The sequence below is a fragment of the Polyodon spathula genome, chromosome 8 (genome assembly GCF_017654505.1).
Source record: "Polyodon spathula isolate WHYD16114869_AA chromosome 8, ASM1765450v1, whole genome shotgun sequence".
Lineage (NCBI taxonomy): Eukaryota > Metazoa > Chordata > Actinopteri > Acipenseriformes > Polyodontidae > Polyodon > Polyodon spathula.
Window position 1 is genome coordinate 21,812,771 of NC_054541.1, and position 17,151 is coordinate 21,829,921.

At 37.2% G+C, this 17,151-nt stretch overlaps 1 protein-coding gene across 1 annotated transcript in view; it reads left to right on the forward strand.

The window, feature by feature from the left end:
- The window catches only part of LOC121319598 (protein O-mannosyl-transferase TMTC2-like), a 138,694-nt gene extending 135,460 nt beyond the window's left edge, over window positions 1–3,234 (forward strand). Inside the window, exon 12 of the mRNA XM_041257194.1 lies at window positions 2,753–3,234. Coding sequence (XP_041113128.1) covers window positions 2,753–2,932 — 180 coding nt within the window. The 3' untranslated portion in view covers window positions 2,933–3,234. The remainder of the gene's footprint in view (window positions 1–2,752) is intronic.
- The last annotated feature ends 13,917 nt before the right edge of the window (window positions 3,235–17,151 follow it).

Genomic DNA, 17,151 nt, shown 5'->3' on the forward strand with positions numbered 1-17,151 from the left:
GGGTTTTGTCACTTTAAATTCTGATGTTCCACACCCTTATAAACTTAAGGGCCTAGATCTAAATAATTCAATCACAAGATATATTCTGTTTATTAACGGGCACTTAATCTAAAAGTTTGATCACAATTTTTGAAAAGCCAACCCTCATTTCCTTTGCTCATTTTGATCGCACAGCTGGAAATAAGGCACTGAGAACCTTGAGCTGAGGTTGTAACTCAAGCACTGCACAATTGGGCTGTCAGTTAAGCCTCAAAATAGCAATGGATTAATTGGGCACGCAAAATATAATAATTTCAATAAATATCAATGATTGTACCACCCACCTACATTTTCAGCTGTGTACATTTGGCAAAAGATTTTCCCATGAAACAACACTTGCCGGTCTCCCCAACACTTGAGTGATCATTTAGTTGTAGAAGGCACACATTTGTTTTGCTCAGATGATAGTGCTTTGTTGTTTTTATTGCTGTAACCCCATGTTATTAACCCCAATGGAAATGTTGTACTTGCCAAAGAGTACGAAAGTACAGTATTGCCCACATTAAACACAGAAATACTTACAGGGACAGATATATTTGGACTAGTTTAAGTTGTAACCAATAGCTCCCAATAGCTGATTAGCGATCCAGAGTAATCTATGGCAGATTCCTTTAAAGGGTATGACCACATTCCTGACAGTTACTTGAGATGAAGGTTAGTCTTGACAGAGGTATCATTATTAACACAAACTTTCGTTAATATTTGATAATCAAAGCATTGTTAAATCAGTCTCATATAGATGTTTTGGTTCAGAAGGCAATTCACTCTTGCGAGATAGACGCTCTTTGCATCCAGACAACCTTACGAGAATTATCTACTGTCAAGACAGCTACTTTGGTTTCTAGCTTTAAACGCAGAATGATAATTGCTTTCTAAAACCCACATCAAATCACATACAAATAAACAATTACTATAGTGTTCATTAACTCAAAGCACAAATTGAAAGCAATAATACTTTTCTTACATTCTGCGTCAAACAAAACTTTAATTTTACTTTAAGGTCAGCTTATTCTCGAGTTGTTAAGAATAAAAACACTACGTGTTGACTACTTAACAGACTTTCGCTGCCTCTTCTAGCCGGTCTGTATCTCGTCAAAACAGGCGCTCAAAGGCTCTCCTGCAGGCAAGGAAAGGTCTGTCTTCCTTGTGTTGCGTTTGCACACCAGGGGACGAAAGAAATGTTTTTGCAAAATGAAGAGTCATTAACTATGTAGGTATTCCACTGAAACAGCAAATCCTCCACACGACGTGCACTCTTCGTCCAAGTATATCTGGGATATTCTACCGCAGACTCTGGCACTGCAAGCTTTATAACAGAATGGATATTCTTTGCTAGCGCCCGGCCAGCCACAAGGGTCGATGGTGCGCGGTGAGCCAAGGATTTCCCAGCTAACCTAACGCCCCCTTACACCCCACTCCCCCCGTTCTGAATTATGGGCAGATTATTTATTGAGGTTTACACAATATGAAAAGCGGATTCTTCGAGTGGAGTGGGGGAGGGGGGGGGCTAGGTCAGTCAGGGTGTCCTCGGCTCACCACACACCAGCGACCCCTGTAGTCTGGCCTGGCCTGGCCCCTATGGGCTTGCCTGTACGCTGCCCATAGCTGCATTGTCCTCCAATGCTGTAGCTCTGAGGTGGCTGCACAATGAGTCTGCAGTGTGAAAAAAAGCAGTCGGCTGACAGCACACGCTTCAGAGGACAGCATGTGTTCGTCTTCGCCACTCCCAAGTCAGCACAGGGGTGGTAGCGGTGAGCTGAGCCTAAAAATTATTGGATATGCCAAATTGGGAGAAAATAATAAAATAATTGGTGATTACTAAATTTTATAAAAATAAATAAATAAATAAATAAATGAACTCATAACGGTGCAGCCTTTTTGACAGAAGACCCCATAAACACAAAATGAAAAATGACTCTTTGAACAACATAACATTTTCTCTAATGTTGTTTAGTGTAAATTGTATATTTGTTTGCCTTTTCTGATATCCAAAGAAAATATCCACGTTATTGTGTTAATTGATTTATTACAAATGTGAATAGCTGGTTGCCCTTTAAGTATTCCCAAAGTGGTTTAAAAAGTATATCACCAGAGCCTGTCTTGCTTATTTGAATTAACATTCTGCACATTTTTCCTTGTTAGATCTTTCAGTTCCACATTTATTTATAAAACTGAAAGCCTCTCCCATAAGGAAGTCATTGTGTAGGTGGCGGAAGTATTAGGATTTCTGCCTTAAATTCTAATCGGGGGACACTTTTTAATTGCTTCTTGATGGGGAAGTTGGTTGCTAAAACGTGCTCCATTCTATTTTGTATGAATCAACATATTGAGATGAAGTCCCGTGAGTGTGCTGTTGCTGCTGTGTTGTGGTCTGTGGGATATCCATTGAAACCAGATGCTGTGTATCTGTCTCTTTACTCAAAGCTCTGAATAATACAAACCATTGTTCTGTGAAGATTAAACTTGTATGGGATTTGTTTTGTTCAATGTACCGTCCATTAGATTACAAATGAAGGTCCTTCCTTTATGAAGAAGGGATCATTCTTGTGTTTTATGTATGGATGTGTGTTTTACAAAATGTAATGATAAAATGTAGACATCACCATACAATTAAATCCCTTTCTTTATGTTGTCAAATAATAATAATAATAATAATAATAATAATAATAATAATAATAATAATAATAATTACAATACATTTTTTTTCTTTCAGTATCCAGCTGCCTTGATGAATCTTGGGGCTATCCTCCATCTTAATGGAAAACTACAAGATGCAGAAGTGTATTACCTCCAAGCACTTAAACTCAAACCAGACGATGTCATCACTCAGTCCAACCTTCAAAAACTGTGGAACATCATGGAGAAACAAGGGCTAAAGACCTTGGGCACATGACACAGGCATTGAAGTTGAACATTATCCATGAAGGGAAAACAACATATAACAATAAATAGAAGCCACATGGTGGATATCATGTGCTAAATTGGCCATCTAAAGGTGTTAAAATAGTCCCCCCTAGTGAGATATTACCATGGGATACAATATCTGTTAAATTAACTGTTAGACTTTAGCAAGAGCCAAGAACTGTGTGTAAAATGGGAGCACTTAACTTGAAGCAGGACATTGCTGCATACTTGAAATCTGGTGGTAAAGCTGATATGGGTTGGCAATCGTTGTTTGGTTCTCTTGAGACAATAACCATCTTGGGAAGCTGAAAGACTGCACAAAACATCGAGAGCTGAAATAAAAGCCCCAGGTGTGTGATAGTAAATTTAGGTTTGTGTCTGTAATTCATCTCAAAAGCTGTGGCTTTGTGGTGTCAATAGATAGCTTGCCAGTTTGATGGTTTTCATTGGCATCACCGGCAGCATGTTGTGAAAGACATATTTTGCCAAGCCTTTACACTAACACTTAACTAACATTTACAACATCAAAGGTTACCCCATTGCACGGATTGCTTGTGACAGCTCTCTTCATTGTACCCCAAACAGTAAACAGCTGTCGTTACAATGAGGGCTTTATTGAGGAAGTGCATAATCTCCTTGAAAACATTGAGGGAGTTTCGAGTTACTCAAATTATTATAGCAAGGGAAGCAAAAACAAGAGTTATCCCTTATAGAAAATGATATTCCAGTTTGTGTCACAAAATTACCTTTCACAGACATTGGATCATGGGTATCAGATGTGTAATATGCAAACAAATCAAAACTTTGGTATACAATTACATTGCTAAATTCAAGTAATTGTTTGTGGCACAACTGACTTGAATTTAACTTTGAATATTTTATTGCAGCCTAACAAACTAAAAGTGGAAGGTCTGTATGAGTATCATTATTAAAGTATTTTTACTGTTGCCTTTATTAAATCATGTTTGTAACCTCGGTCACGCTTTATTTTATGGGCTGTTTTTTAGTTTTAGTTTTTTTTATTAACTGTTAATAAACATGTTAATGTACATTATGTATTCTCTGTTAACTGTTAGTTAATAATATATAATAGGCCAGCTAAAACTGCAAACACCAGAGCATTATGGATGATCAATCAAACATCAGAGCCCTATGGATGATCAATACTCAGTCGATCATATGCTTGAAATCAGTTCAAATTGTTACTGTAGTAATGTTTAGCAAATTAAACCAGGTTTTTATTAACCCTAACACTAACCCTAACCCTTAGCTAAAAATTAACATAAAATAAAGTGTGACTGTAACCTCTACTTGAAACACAGACAGTCAAAAATAACCCTGTGGGTTTAAATTGTAAAGGAATGGACACTGTTCAGAGGTATAATGTTATTGAAAGGGATTATGTCTCTTAGTTTAAAATCACTCAGATAGGAATAACATGCATTATGTGGCCATTTAATGTTTACTATTAACATTAGATACTTACATTTGAGAGACAGGAGGTATGTACAGGAGATTTGAGTAAAAATTATTGTTTTTTGCTATGATCGGGTGTTGCAGTCTGATTTGATACAGCACCCTGCAATATTATAAAACAAGCATCATGAATACAAGGATAAAAAAAGTGTCAAGCTTAGACAAAAAATGAGGGGATTATCATTTAATTTAAATATGTATTAAGTCAGTGATAATGTTGAAAAGGGAATATGTAGGAATTGTACCTCTGTACTCACACACCCAAGCAATGGTGGTTGGCTAGGTCTGTGAAGCTGAAGGATTGACCTCAATCCTTATGAAGGATATATTAAAGTATAGTTTGCTTAAAACTTTACTACAGTGAGTTCAAATCCATGACTGATTACAGTTCTAACCAAATAGCTGTACAAATGTTGCACTCATTTAATAATGCACAAATCATAGAACTATTTTCTGTACATAAGGGATTCCTTAAATGTATTTTCTTATTCATTGTTGTTAAATCCTTGTATTCCTGCGTGGGACAAAACACTTTAATATATAAAAAGGCTGCGTATATTGCAGCCACAATTAGTCAAGGGTAATTAGTCAATTGATCAAGGGTAATGAATCTTCCAGGTGGGATAAAAATATATATATATATTGAAATGGTAACTCAACATTTAACTTATTATGAGATTGCATTGTGCTTTGTGCTAGCTAGCTATATTTTTTGTTTTATTTTTGTTGTCATTGATTTTTTTTTAAATGTAATGTTAAACTATAACATCTCTTTCAAGATCATCTGTTAACAGAATGTCCCCTTGATTACAAAAGTAACCAATTTTGTTTTGTTTTGATCACAACAGAACTCCATTTGATAGGGTTTGGGCTCAGTTCGGAATCGATGGTGACTAAAATCAACTAAAAAAATTAGACTGTTTCAAATGTATGGATGGTCCCTGTTGAATTTTCCACAAGGATGCCCTTTGGAATGCATAACCGTGGTATTATGTGAGCAACTGTATGTAATACTTTCTACTGTATTTATATACCATATTCACTGGTGTGTGGTACTATGAATTTATTATACCCATCAGTACAAATTCCTATGTATCTTACCTAATATGTATTGTCATATTTATTTTCAGAGATATAAAGGACAAAATGTACCTACCACTCCTTGTATTTCAATGCTGCAGTTCTGCAGGATTCCTGCAATCTGGTTCAAAAGTTCACGTGAAGCAGAGCAGAAACTTGTGAAACCTAGGAAAAATAATGCTTGGTTATGGTACTGAAATCATGTCAAAGCATAAGGCTTATTGGAGTTTGAATCTAAAACTCCCAGAAGTAAACCCCTCCATAATTAATCGCTGTCCAAACATGTGTTTTATACAGTGCACTTTGTTTATAAGAATCACTGATATAACAATCAACCGCATACTGTGATCAAAACCACTGGGATACTAACATACTGATTCTGCACCATCGGTCTGCTTTTAAGAATCAACCGTTTATAAGAATCAAATTATCCGGGATGGATGTGATTCTTATAAATGGAGTGCACTGTAGTAGAAAATGTGAGATATATGAAGTGATGGCTATTAGATAAGAATAATTTTGTTAGCTCTGTGTACTTTTATGTGTCTGTAGTGAACCACTTAATCTTTCCATGCCAGCAAATAAATAAGAAGAACATAAACCAAAATTATTTAATCTCTGCATAGAAAAGACCTTAATCTTAGCCATTTTAGGCTTTATACTGATTTACTTGGTTTATTGTACTTCACAGGGGACAAATGCAGCTTTGATTGTTCTTCAACAAAGGGTTTGAATTACAAATCCCCCACTCTCAATATCCAATGTTACCTTCTCATGATTACAGTAAGCATGCACATAATGCTATAATCAGAAAGTCATGTATGCCCTATACAGTGGCTTGCGAAAGTATTGACCCCCCTTGGCATTTTTCCTATTTTGTTGCCTTACAACCTGGAATTAAAATGGATTTTTATTTGGATTTCATGTAATGGACATACACAAAATAGTCCAAACTGGTGAAGTGAAATGAAAAAAATAACTTGTTTCAAAAGATTCTAAAAAACAAATAACGGAAAAGTGGTGTGTGCATATGTATTCACCCCCTTTGCTATTAAGCCTCTAAATAAGATCTGGTGCAACCAATTTCCTTCAGAAGTCACATAATTAGTTAAATAAAGTCCACCTGTGTGCAATCGAAGTGTCACATGATCTGTCACATGATCTCAGTATATATACACCTGTTCTGAAAGGCCCCAGAGTCTGCAACACCACTAAGCAAGGGGCACCACCAAGCAAGCGGCACCATGAAGACCAAGGAGCTCTCCAAATAGGTCAGAGACAAAGTTGTGGAGAAGTACAGATCAGGGTTAGGTTATAAAAAAATATCCGAAACTTTGAACATCCCACGGAGCACCATTAAAGCCATTATTAAAAAATGGAAAGAATATGGCACCACAACAAACCTGGCAAGAGAGGGCCGCCCACCAAAACTCACGGGCCAGGCAAGGAGGGCATTAATCAAAGAGGCAACAAAGAGGCCAAAGATAACCTTGAAGGAGCTGCAAAGCTCCATAGCAGAGATTGGAGTATCTGTCCATAGGACCACTTTAAGCTGTACACTCCACAGAGCTGGGCTTTACAGAAGAGTGGATAGAAAAAAGCCATTGCTTAAAGAAATAAATAAGCAAACACATTTGGTGTTCACCAAAAGGCATGTGGGAGACTCCCCAAACATATGGAAGAAGGTACTCTGGTCAGATGAGACTAAAATTGAGCTTTTTGGCCATCAAGGAAAACGTTATGTCTGGTGCAAACCCAGCACCTCTCATCACCCCGAGAACACCATCCCCACAGTGAAGCATGGTGGTGGCAGCATCATGCTGTGGGGATGTTTTTCATCGGCAGGGACTGGGAAACTGGTCAGAATTGAAGGAATGATGGATGGCGCTAAATACAGGGAAATTCTTGAGGGAAACCTGTTTCAGTCTTCCAGAGATTTGAGACTGGGATGGAGGTTCACCTTCCAGCAGGACAATGACCCTAAGCATACTGCTAAAGCAACACTCGAGTGGTTTAAGGGGAAACATTTAAATGTCTTGGAATGGCCTAGTCAAAGCCCAGACCTCAATCCAATTGAGAATCTGTGGTATGACTTAAAGATTGCTGTACACCAGCGGAACCCATCCAACTTGAAGGAGCTGGAGCAGTTTTGCCTTGAAGAATGGGCAAAAATCCCAGTGGTTAGATGTGCCAAGCTTATAGATACATACCGCAAGAGACTTGCAGCTGTAATTGCTGCAAAAGGTGGCTCTACAAGGTATTGACTTTGGGGGGGGTGAATACTTATGCACGCTCAAGTTTTCTGTTTTTTTGTCTTATTTCTTGTTTGTTTCACAATAAAAAATATTTTGAATCTTCAAAGTGGTAGGCATGTTATGTAAATCAAATGATACAAACCCCCAAAAAATCCATTTTAATTCCAGGTTGTAAGGCAACAAAATAGGAAAAATGCCAAGGGGGGTCAATACTTTCGCAAGCCACTGTACATGCAGATTTATTTGTATTCTCTCTCCTTTGAACTGTGTGGCTTTGGTCGCTTTAGAGTTAATACACATCTCCACAATTCTGTAATGTTCTACTTCTAATGGAACATCAATAGTCTTCATGTGTGGCTGTAGCAGTGGTTTCATCAATGTTGACACTGTGTTGTACGTAGCAATGATGGGTCTGTCACAGAGTGAAATATTTAACCTAACCAGTGCTGTGGGCTACCCGCAGTCCTGCTTCAATATAACTTGCAAATTCTTCTGGTGGAGAAGCTATTAAAATAATGTTAAGTGTTACAATATGTGTCTGCTCAGGGATTCCACATGGTGACTTATTGCAGACAGTGCTTAAAGGAGCATATGGCAAGTTTACTAAATTAAAAGTTTTATTTTTTGAAATTTCTTGTATTTGTATAAATTATCGGGATTTGTAGCTTTACTTTTGTAAGATATAAGCAAATGATTATGTGTCAGATTAGACTTTCCCAAATGTTCTTTTTCCACAATAAAGCAATGGTAACTTGCAACTTGCATTGTGATTTTTCATTATGATAATATTTCTAACATTCATTACCAGCACATGCTTAGTACTGCTGGCATCTTAACACTTATTTGATTACTTTTTTTTTTTTTTTTTTTTTTTTTTTTTTTTATCATATACCCACTATCTGATACTCCCAGTAACTTGTGCTAAATAATGTCACCATGTTTCTTCACAATTTAATAAGATGTTTTCTACACATATACAAAAATGTAAGACATACAGATGGATGAATGTTCAGACAGACAGACCCTCATATATCCTCAGAATCAAATACTCTCAATAACTTCTGCAAAAAAAAAAAGGTAACACCAAGTTTCATCACAATCGGTTATGTGGTTTTTCAGATATAAGCGTGATATCCATACAGTATAAGTGTGACAGGGAAATATCCTCAGATAGACTTACAGATACAGTTTTAGGAAGTTTTCTCAATGTTTTGTCAAGTGAGGAAGTGTGAACGAGTGGTTTGCAGTGCACTGGTGTAGTGGCGATGCAAGTGCTCCAGACAATGACAGACACAAAGTTCACGGTGAAAAAGATGACTTGGTCTTGAGATCGGAGGACGCCAACGGAACATTCGTGTCTCCTGAGCAATGTGGTGAATTGCTGCGGTGAATGGAAAAGCGATTGGGCATTCTAAACTGGGAGAAAATCAGTGGTAAAATAATCACTGGACACAAAAAAACAGAAAGTAGAACTGTATTCCCCCAAACTACAATAGAATCTGTGCAAAGCAGAAAAGGCAAAATGCATATCCTATTGCCACCAATAGGATATGCAGTTCTACCACAGAGGTTCTCTCACATTTTTACAGTGCATTTGTAGGTATTCCGCTTTACGCAACTTTGCAAGCTTGTTTTAGATCATTTTGCAGAAAACTGAGGATCTCCTGACTTCCTCAGTTGCCTCATTTCTCTAACCAAACCTCTCACACCCATAAGCGTACATGGTACCCCCAAGTTTATCCAGCTTCCTTTCTACTGTTCCACTTACATTTTCAAAAACAAGCAGGGATATGTATCAATCGTGCGCCAAGCCATTTTCTCAGCTGCTCTTGGCCACTTACCCTTTGGTTTGTGCCCAATGAGGTTCCTTTCTCTCCTATGCTGGTTCATCTGAAGAGGCTCACAAGGATCTTTAGTTTCATCACTAGCTGTACTATTTACTCCTCAACTGTCTCTCCAAGCTATCACGTGGTCTTTCCCTTGTTGCCAGCTGCACTATTCACAATAGAGGTGGTGTGTGGTGACAACTCAGTACCGCACTGCGCTGCCGGCTGGAGGCTGTGTGATGTGATGTCTCAGAACTGATAGGTGGTATGTAAATTAGTTACGCAAAGGACGCTGGGATTGGGGAACTATTGTGGGGAAATAGGTGTTTCTGTAAATACTTGATCGTTATTAATTTTTGTTATTGCCCCTTTATTGTTATGTTCTGTTATTGATTAAGAAGGTTGATTTGTTTCATTGTTGTCTATCACTGTATTACCATGGGGTTAGGAGAATGTCCACATATGTGGGTAGTGGGCTGTCAGCATGCATGAGTGAGCTAGTGAGTAGTTTTATACTGCTTGTTGGTTGCATTAACAAACAGCTTTAAAGGAGCTTTGTGATCTCCAAATAAGGAATTGGCTAATTTTAACAAATAACAAGCAAATTATACATTCACTGAACGGAATCATTAAATAATCAGTTGCCATATGGTCTTTCAGGCATCACTTTGTTGTTTTGGTAAGAGCTGTCACCTAGACGCATGTTCCCAGAAAAGTTCCTGCACCTCAAACTACCCTAGCACAAAAAAAAAAACAAAAAAAACACTGCATCTGACTTCTGATGTGTAAACAGAGTTTTTCTTTTTTTTAAACCTTCTTACATAGCTTGTGAGAGTAGGACAAATTGGGCAATTATTTGATAATATTGTGCAAGCTCAGCTTACATAAACACTCGAGTGACAAAGAGCTCTTGTCATCTCCATTGTGTTTGAAATTTGCCTTGTGGTATGAAAGATTTATCTTTAGAATGTGAGGTTTATTGCTGGAAACTACAAAAATGTACAGAACAAAAGAACCACACAGATTGCTGTGGTTTTTTGTTTGTTTGCTCTTTTGCTTACAATCTGATTAGCATTTTTTGGATAATATGCATGTTTTTTTTTTTTTTTTCCTGATGTCATCACAATAGTGAATGCAGACCTTCAGGGATAAACTTTATGGAACCTTGCATATATAAATCAAACTGAAATTGCGTGCAAGTTCACTGAAAAATGTAAGTAACATAATTTTGTGTTCACAGCTGTTTTGTGCAATTCTCACACCTTGATTAAAGTTCACATCCCTGTATATCAAGCTGCTTTAATAATAATAATAATAATAATAATAATAATAATAATAATAATAATAATAATAATAATAATATATTTATTTATTTATTTATTTAGAGCTGATGAAATCTGCTCTGCAGTGCTCTCAGCTGCTCAGGGGGCTTTTGCTCCCACTAATAATAGGGTGGCTGTGGGTTTATGTCATTTCCTTGAGTAAGCCTTTTAGTTATTAAATGTAGAATGCTTTTCTCAAACTAATATTTAAAGTCAAAGTGCGTGAGGCTGGGAAGCCATACGCTCTTGGCCTAATACTCAGTGTAATTGCTTGACAGAAGGGGTATTAGGACAGGGAATACATGTAAATGGTTGACTCAACGTTTCTAAAACAGACACACTTATCATTTGGAATTATGCAACACGTATTTAATCCTACTGTACCTAAGCACAGACAATGATCAATATAGTGTTTTGATTTGATTTTTTTAGCCGTGGATAAAGAAAACAGAGATAGATTGTTTATTCTATGAGGTAACACCTAATTTAGAAAGACTGTAAACAAACAGATTGTTGGAATTTGTTGAACTTGTCTTATCAACAAAAGAGCAGATAATAAGCTACCCCCTCCCCAGTCTAAATAAAGCAACTCTTCCTATCATTTCCCTCTCACCACTCCTGCAATTTAATGACCACCTATTTACCAAGAAATCGCTTCATTTAATTCAATTACGTAGTTATGCATTTGATATCTTCAAAGTTAGAGAACAGGAAGAACCCCAGAGGCAAGAGCCTGCACTTAAATGATCTCAAACTGGTATAATTAATTCTGTTACATATTTAACCTTTCTGTTAGCTTGATAGCAACTTGGTCTCTGAACCTGGATACTGATGAGTCGGTCACTACCTCTATTATGTTAAGCCCATGGCATACCTTCCCAGCAGTTCCTTAATGTTTTATGGGTAAAGTTGTCCTTCACCATATATTGCAGTTAAGCAGTGTGAGAGGAGGTGTGTGGGTGAGTCACTGATAGGAGCGGAGACATGGATTTCTGTTGAAACACCACGCAGGCTTTTGTTTTAGCTTTACCAAAAATGGTAGTTTGTTTTATTTTAGAAGGATCTCGCCACCTCTGCTATTTTGCGAGGGCCGAAAGAATAATGTTCTATTATGTGCTCACTATACTTGGGACGGTGTTGCCTAGATTTTCCTCAAACTAACTAAAACAAGTGTTAGCGGCTGCTTCCTCCTGCAGCTTTCTCTTGTTGTCATGTCAGGAACAGCCACCTTGCATCAATCTTCTCCGACACGCTTTCTTTCGTCTCCTGTCCTGTTTTACTCCAGTTCATCCGTTGAAGCGTCGGACCAGGTGTATCCTCCAAAGGCAGTCTGAAGAAATAATAGAACCATTGCTGAAAAATGAAAATATCATATTGGAGCCTCAAAATGATTATATTTCACGAAAAACGATTACACCACTCATTTTTATTGAATATGATGTAAATTGCCCTTGCATAAGCTTAGCGCACAGCTTATGGCAAACTTTCAACAAACATGTGGTTAAAATTGTGCCCCCTTTGAAAGCATTTAATTTATGTGTCATCTTTTTAAAAATTTAGTTTTAACTAAGCAAACCTTTTCAGTTTACATTAAAAAAAAAATATCACGATAGTCAAATTTGACTTGGGACTGTTGGGCCACCCTGGTATTGTATTTAGCATACATTTGTTCTTATGTTTTCCATATTTTAACTGAATTTAGAACATACTGAATTTGAAAATATGTTAAACTATACATACTGCAAATTCCATTCATAAATACAATTACAACACTATACAAAGACCTGCCAACTTCAGTAAAAAGTATTCTTGGCATGCATATGAAGCCAAATACTATACTCACGGGAATCATAATGTAAAAGTTATGTAAAAGCTTAAAAATAAGGCTTAGCTTTAAAAGTTGCTTATTTGTCCTGTGTTGGTAATTTTGTTTGTGGGGTGCAAGCTAGGGCGGAGAAAGCAATTGAGAATCTTGATAATAGGTTTGAGTTGCTTGTGGAACTTGAGATTGAAAAGAATGACTTGTGATCAAGCTGTTTCAGATTTGTGCTTAAGAGGTATGGATAGGAAAGGAGGTCCCCAACCATCAGTGGCTTTGGCTGATGATGATTAGGGCTTGGCCCCAAGCTGGTTAGTCACAACCTCGGGGACCCCAAAACACATGATAGGCACCATAGGTGCGAGGAAGCTGGTTCTAGGTGCGATTAAGAACCTGAAAAGAATGTACTCTGAGGTGAGGTACAGGCCTCCAAACCCAGGCGCAGAAAGTCACTGGCAGGGAACATAGAGGGAAGTAAAAGAGAAACAGTTAGTTTAGGACTCAAGCTCTGAAAGCGTATAGCGGGCCACTTCCTGAGTATAGGTTGAAAGCAGAATAACCTCTCGATTGAGCTAAGATAAAGTACATGAGCTGCGAAAGGATAGAGTGTGGCCTGGGATTCCCTCTGACTCACGCAGTGAAGACCTCCCTTTGAATGGTGAGGGTGGCTGAAGCCTGACCCGAGGTCGGGAAAGTGTGATCACTAACCCCCAAAGAATGGTCTCCGACTTCCCGCAGAATCCTGCACAGTGAGACAAACAAAGGAGCACGTGCCAACTCATGACATATACACAAGATAGAAAAGGATGTACGAGACAAACAGAGAGGGTGGCTAGTGTAACGGCTATATGTTTACCTGCCGCTCAATGGAGAGAAAAAAAAAAACCTTCAAATAAGGGGAAAACCTCTGGTGGGCCCAGCGGCTAGGTAGCCCCCCACTCTGGGCATGTTAGCAATAGACTGTGAGCTGCTGAGATTATCTTTTGGTACTGCTTAAAATTGTCAAATTGATCTTTGTTGCTTTAGAACAGGGTCTCCAACCCTGATCCTGGAGAGCGATTGGGTCTGTTGGTTTTTGTTTCAACAGAGTTCTCAGTTAATTAATTCCATCAATCATTGGCTTAATTAGTCAAGATTAACAGGTGTTCCACATCTTTAGCCACTGATGATGTAAAGACAGCTACAAAACCTGCTAGACAGGGACTCTCCATGGCTAGGGTTGGAGACTCCTGCTTTAGAAGGTCATTAAGGGGATTGTCTATACTTATACAAAGTATAAAAACTAAGGCTCTACAAACCAGAAAGTTAAAAAAGTACATGAAACATAATATAATTAGTATATTAAACCCCTTTGGAGGTCCTAACAAAGTGCAACCATTTTAAAAAGACCTTGTATATTATACTGAGGATGGAAGACAGTAGTTTTTTGCATAAGTGCAGTACTATTTTGTAGGTTGTAGTGTAAAATTTTTCTCACAGGCAGGTGTGCAAATTTGCAAACTCTTAGTGATTGACCTGGGTTTGCTTGGCGGGGCAAATCTAGATTAACACCAACAAGAAGAACATATGTACATTTACAATAATATAAACTACAGTACATGTGCAAAGCATTTATATTTCTGTACAGAATTATTTTATTAATCTCAAACAGTTACGGGTAGGACATGTGCTCCTATATAGTTTGAATTTGCAGGCATCAAAAACAGACGAGACTGTATTTACATTTTAAATCATAAGCAAATAATCTAAATTCAAGTTTCATGTTTTTCATTCTTATGACCATACATAATACTTTTACACAACCATCCTTCGATAAGTATTTCAAAGCCAATGTTGTTTAATAATAACAGCTTTGTGGAACATCTTTACATTATTTCATTTAATCTGCTTATGCTGTTTTGGTGCATCTAATCATTTTACAGTCACTGCGACACGGTTGGTTTCACTTCACAATGCTGGCAAATCTAAGAAAGCAATGAAAAGTAAATTCTGTCACAACAGCAAAATTGAATTTTTGCTTTATAGCTAAACATTATTTTTGATTATTTTATTTTTAATAAAGCCTATGACTTTTTTTTTTAACAATCCATTTAACTTGGTAGACCTCATCATTAAAAATGGTCTGACACTCAAACTCTCAGAAGTTTAGAAACCAGCAGTATTTGGAACCTTACAGTCTACACAAATTATATATACATAAGCCACCATACAGTAAACTGATTCAGTACCATCAGCCAATCAGCTTCCAGCTCTAGTGGGCTTCTATCAGACAATAGCTGTTCAAGTGCCATTTTTTTAATTTTACTGTAATCAAAGCTTAGTTCACATCTATTGGACAGCAAATCCTAAACAAAAACACAATTGGTGCAAATTTAAATACAGAATATTTCATTATCTATCAAAAACAGGAAATCAATACTTTGCATTGACAAAAGAAACAAGTCCTGTAGCAGCAACTGCCAAATTACCAATAACACTATGTCAGTTCACTTGGAGCTCAGCATCTTTCAACAACAACAAATCGAGCCACAGAGGACCAATTCAGCATACCAGTGATTTAGTCCACATCAAGTGGACTAAAATGCGGACTACAAAATCCTGCAAATCTGTACTAACTTAATCCTGATTGCAGTGTAACAAACAGATGATCCCAGTAATTGGTTTAACTGATCGGAACAAGTGGATTAAGTTAGACCGAAAATGGGGACTAACCTACAGCGATCAAACTGGGGTACTCGAGCGCCCCTCAGGGGGAATGTGAGAAAAATCCTGTAACGGGGGACAACAGACTTTTTTTTGTTACCACATTGTAGTAGTTTGCAACTTAGCAATCAAATTAACAATGTTGAATCTCCTTTCAAATAAAACCACAGCCGTACTGGTGTATGTTTCCTTTCTGTTGGGCGAGGTAAACTATAAACACCCAACCGTTTGCTGACAGTGAGTGAGCGGTGGTTCTGAAATCTGTAGGTTAAAAAGAAAAAAAAAATAGTATGATGTTGCTTCTTTTAAAAATGTGGAGTATTTCTAGGTATGCTTACTTTCTGGACTTTAAATGTTCAATGTTTGTAGTTCTATCTCAGATGAGGGTTAGCGATAGACTAGATTTTTTGGAAAGGGTTACGGGGCCTACAATTTTGAAAACCATTGCCCTATAGAATTAACACATATTGCTTCATAAAGTCGAATAAATCCTGCTGAAAAATGTTATGTTAATATATTAAATTACATAACGCTTTGCAGTTTTCCATATACTTAATGAAAAACTGACAAAAGCTAAAAAATGTGAAATACTGTACAGTTGGAGTTGCCTAATCAGGATACTTATCATCAGGGTTTCTGCTTAAATGGGATACAACCCCTGGAGATGGTTCTTGCCAATGTCATTTATGTCGTTTAATTGGGACGTCACTTCGTTTAATTGGGATATAATATTTTCAAATGATGAACGGAGATCGCTTTTCAGAGCAATCAGGTTCACGTAGCACAGTGCAGTGAGTACATGATTAAGATGTGACTTACGTAAATCATGCTGAACTCTTGAAGAAGGAGGAGACTCCTATGGTTTCTCAGGCTGCTGTTGCAAAGAAAGGTGGCATGTCAACATTGCAGGTGCCTTGCGATAAGATATGATTGCATTATTTTTCATTTCATGTAGAAATAAAAAAATAGCAATTCATTTTGTTTAGGAATAATACAAAAAAAACAATTGACTCATATTGTAAATTATGTATTTAACATGCAATCATAATGCAATGTCATTTCGTTATTTTCGAACGTGAAGGACCTAAGAAATGTACAGAATAAAAGTTTAAGATGTAATAGTCATTTCAGGGGAAAAATGAAGCTGGCTCATCCTTCAGTACTAAATGAATCCACTCATCACAAATCTGATTTGGTATGCTACAATCAGGATCTTATTTAATCTGATTTATCAGATGATCCGCCTATGATGATTACCTTTTGGTACTATGCAATCAGGATTAGCAGGAGCACTAACTTTAGTCCAATCAAGTGAACTAAACCTACTTAATCAACTAATTAGACACATCAAGTGGACTAAATCTTGTATGCTGCAGTTCAGTAATATTGTCCCATTTAGATACTGCTGACAAGCAAAAAAATATTAGTTTTTTTCTATAATTATGTTTTTGATCCTTTATGAACTTTATTCAGTGGAAGGGTATCTGACAAATCATTATAAGTTATCTAGGTTTTAAGTGTTATTTCTAAAGAAAATAACTAGAAACATAATTTTCTAATAGCAATAGTGACCTCTCGATGAAGACTCTACAGTGTTGTAGTTAACTCCAGTCACAGTCAACTACCACATAGTAGAGCATTCATCAACAGGCACTATGGTCTAATTTTAACAGTTTTTTATTAAAAATTTGCAAAAAATAGTTGGTGTAGATAGCCCAGATGGCTTT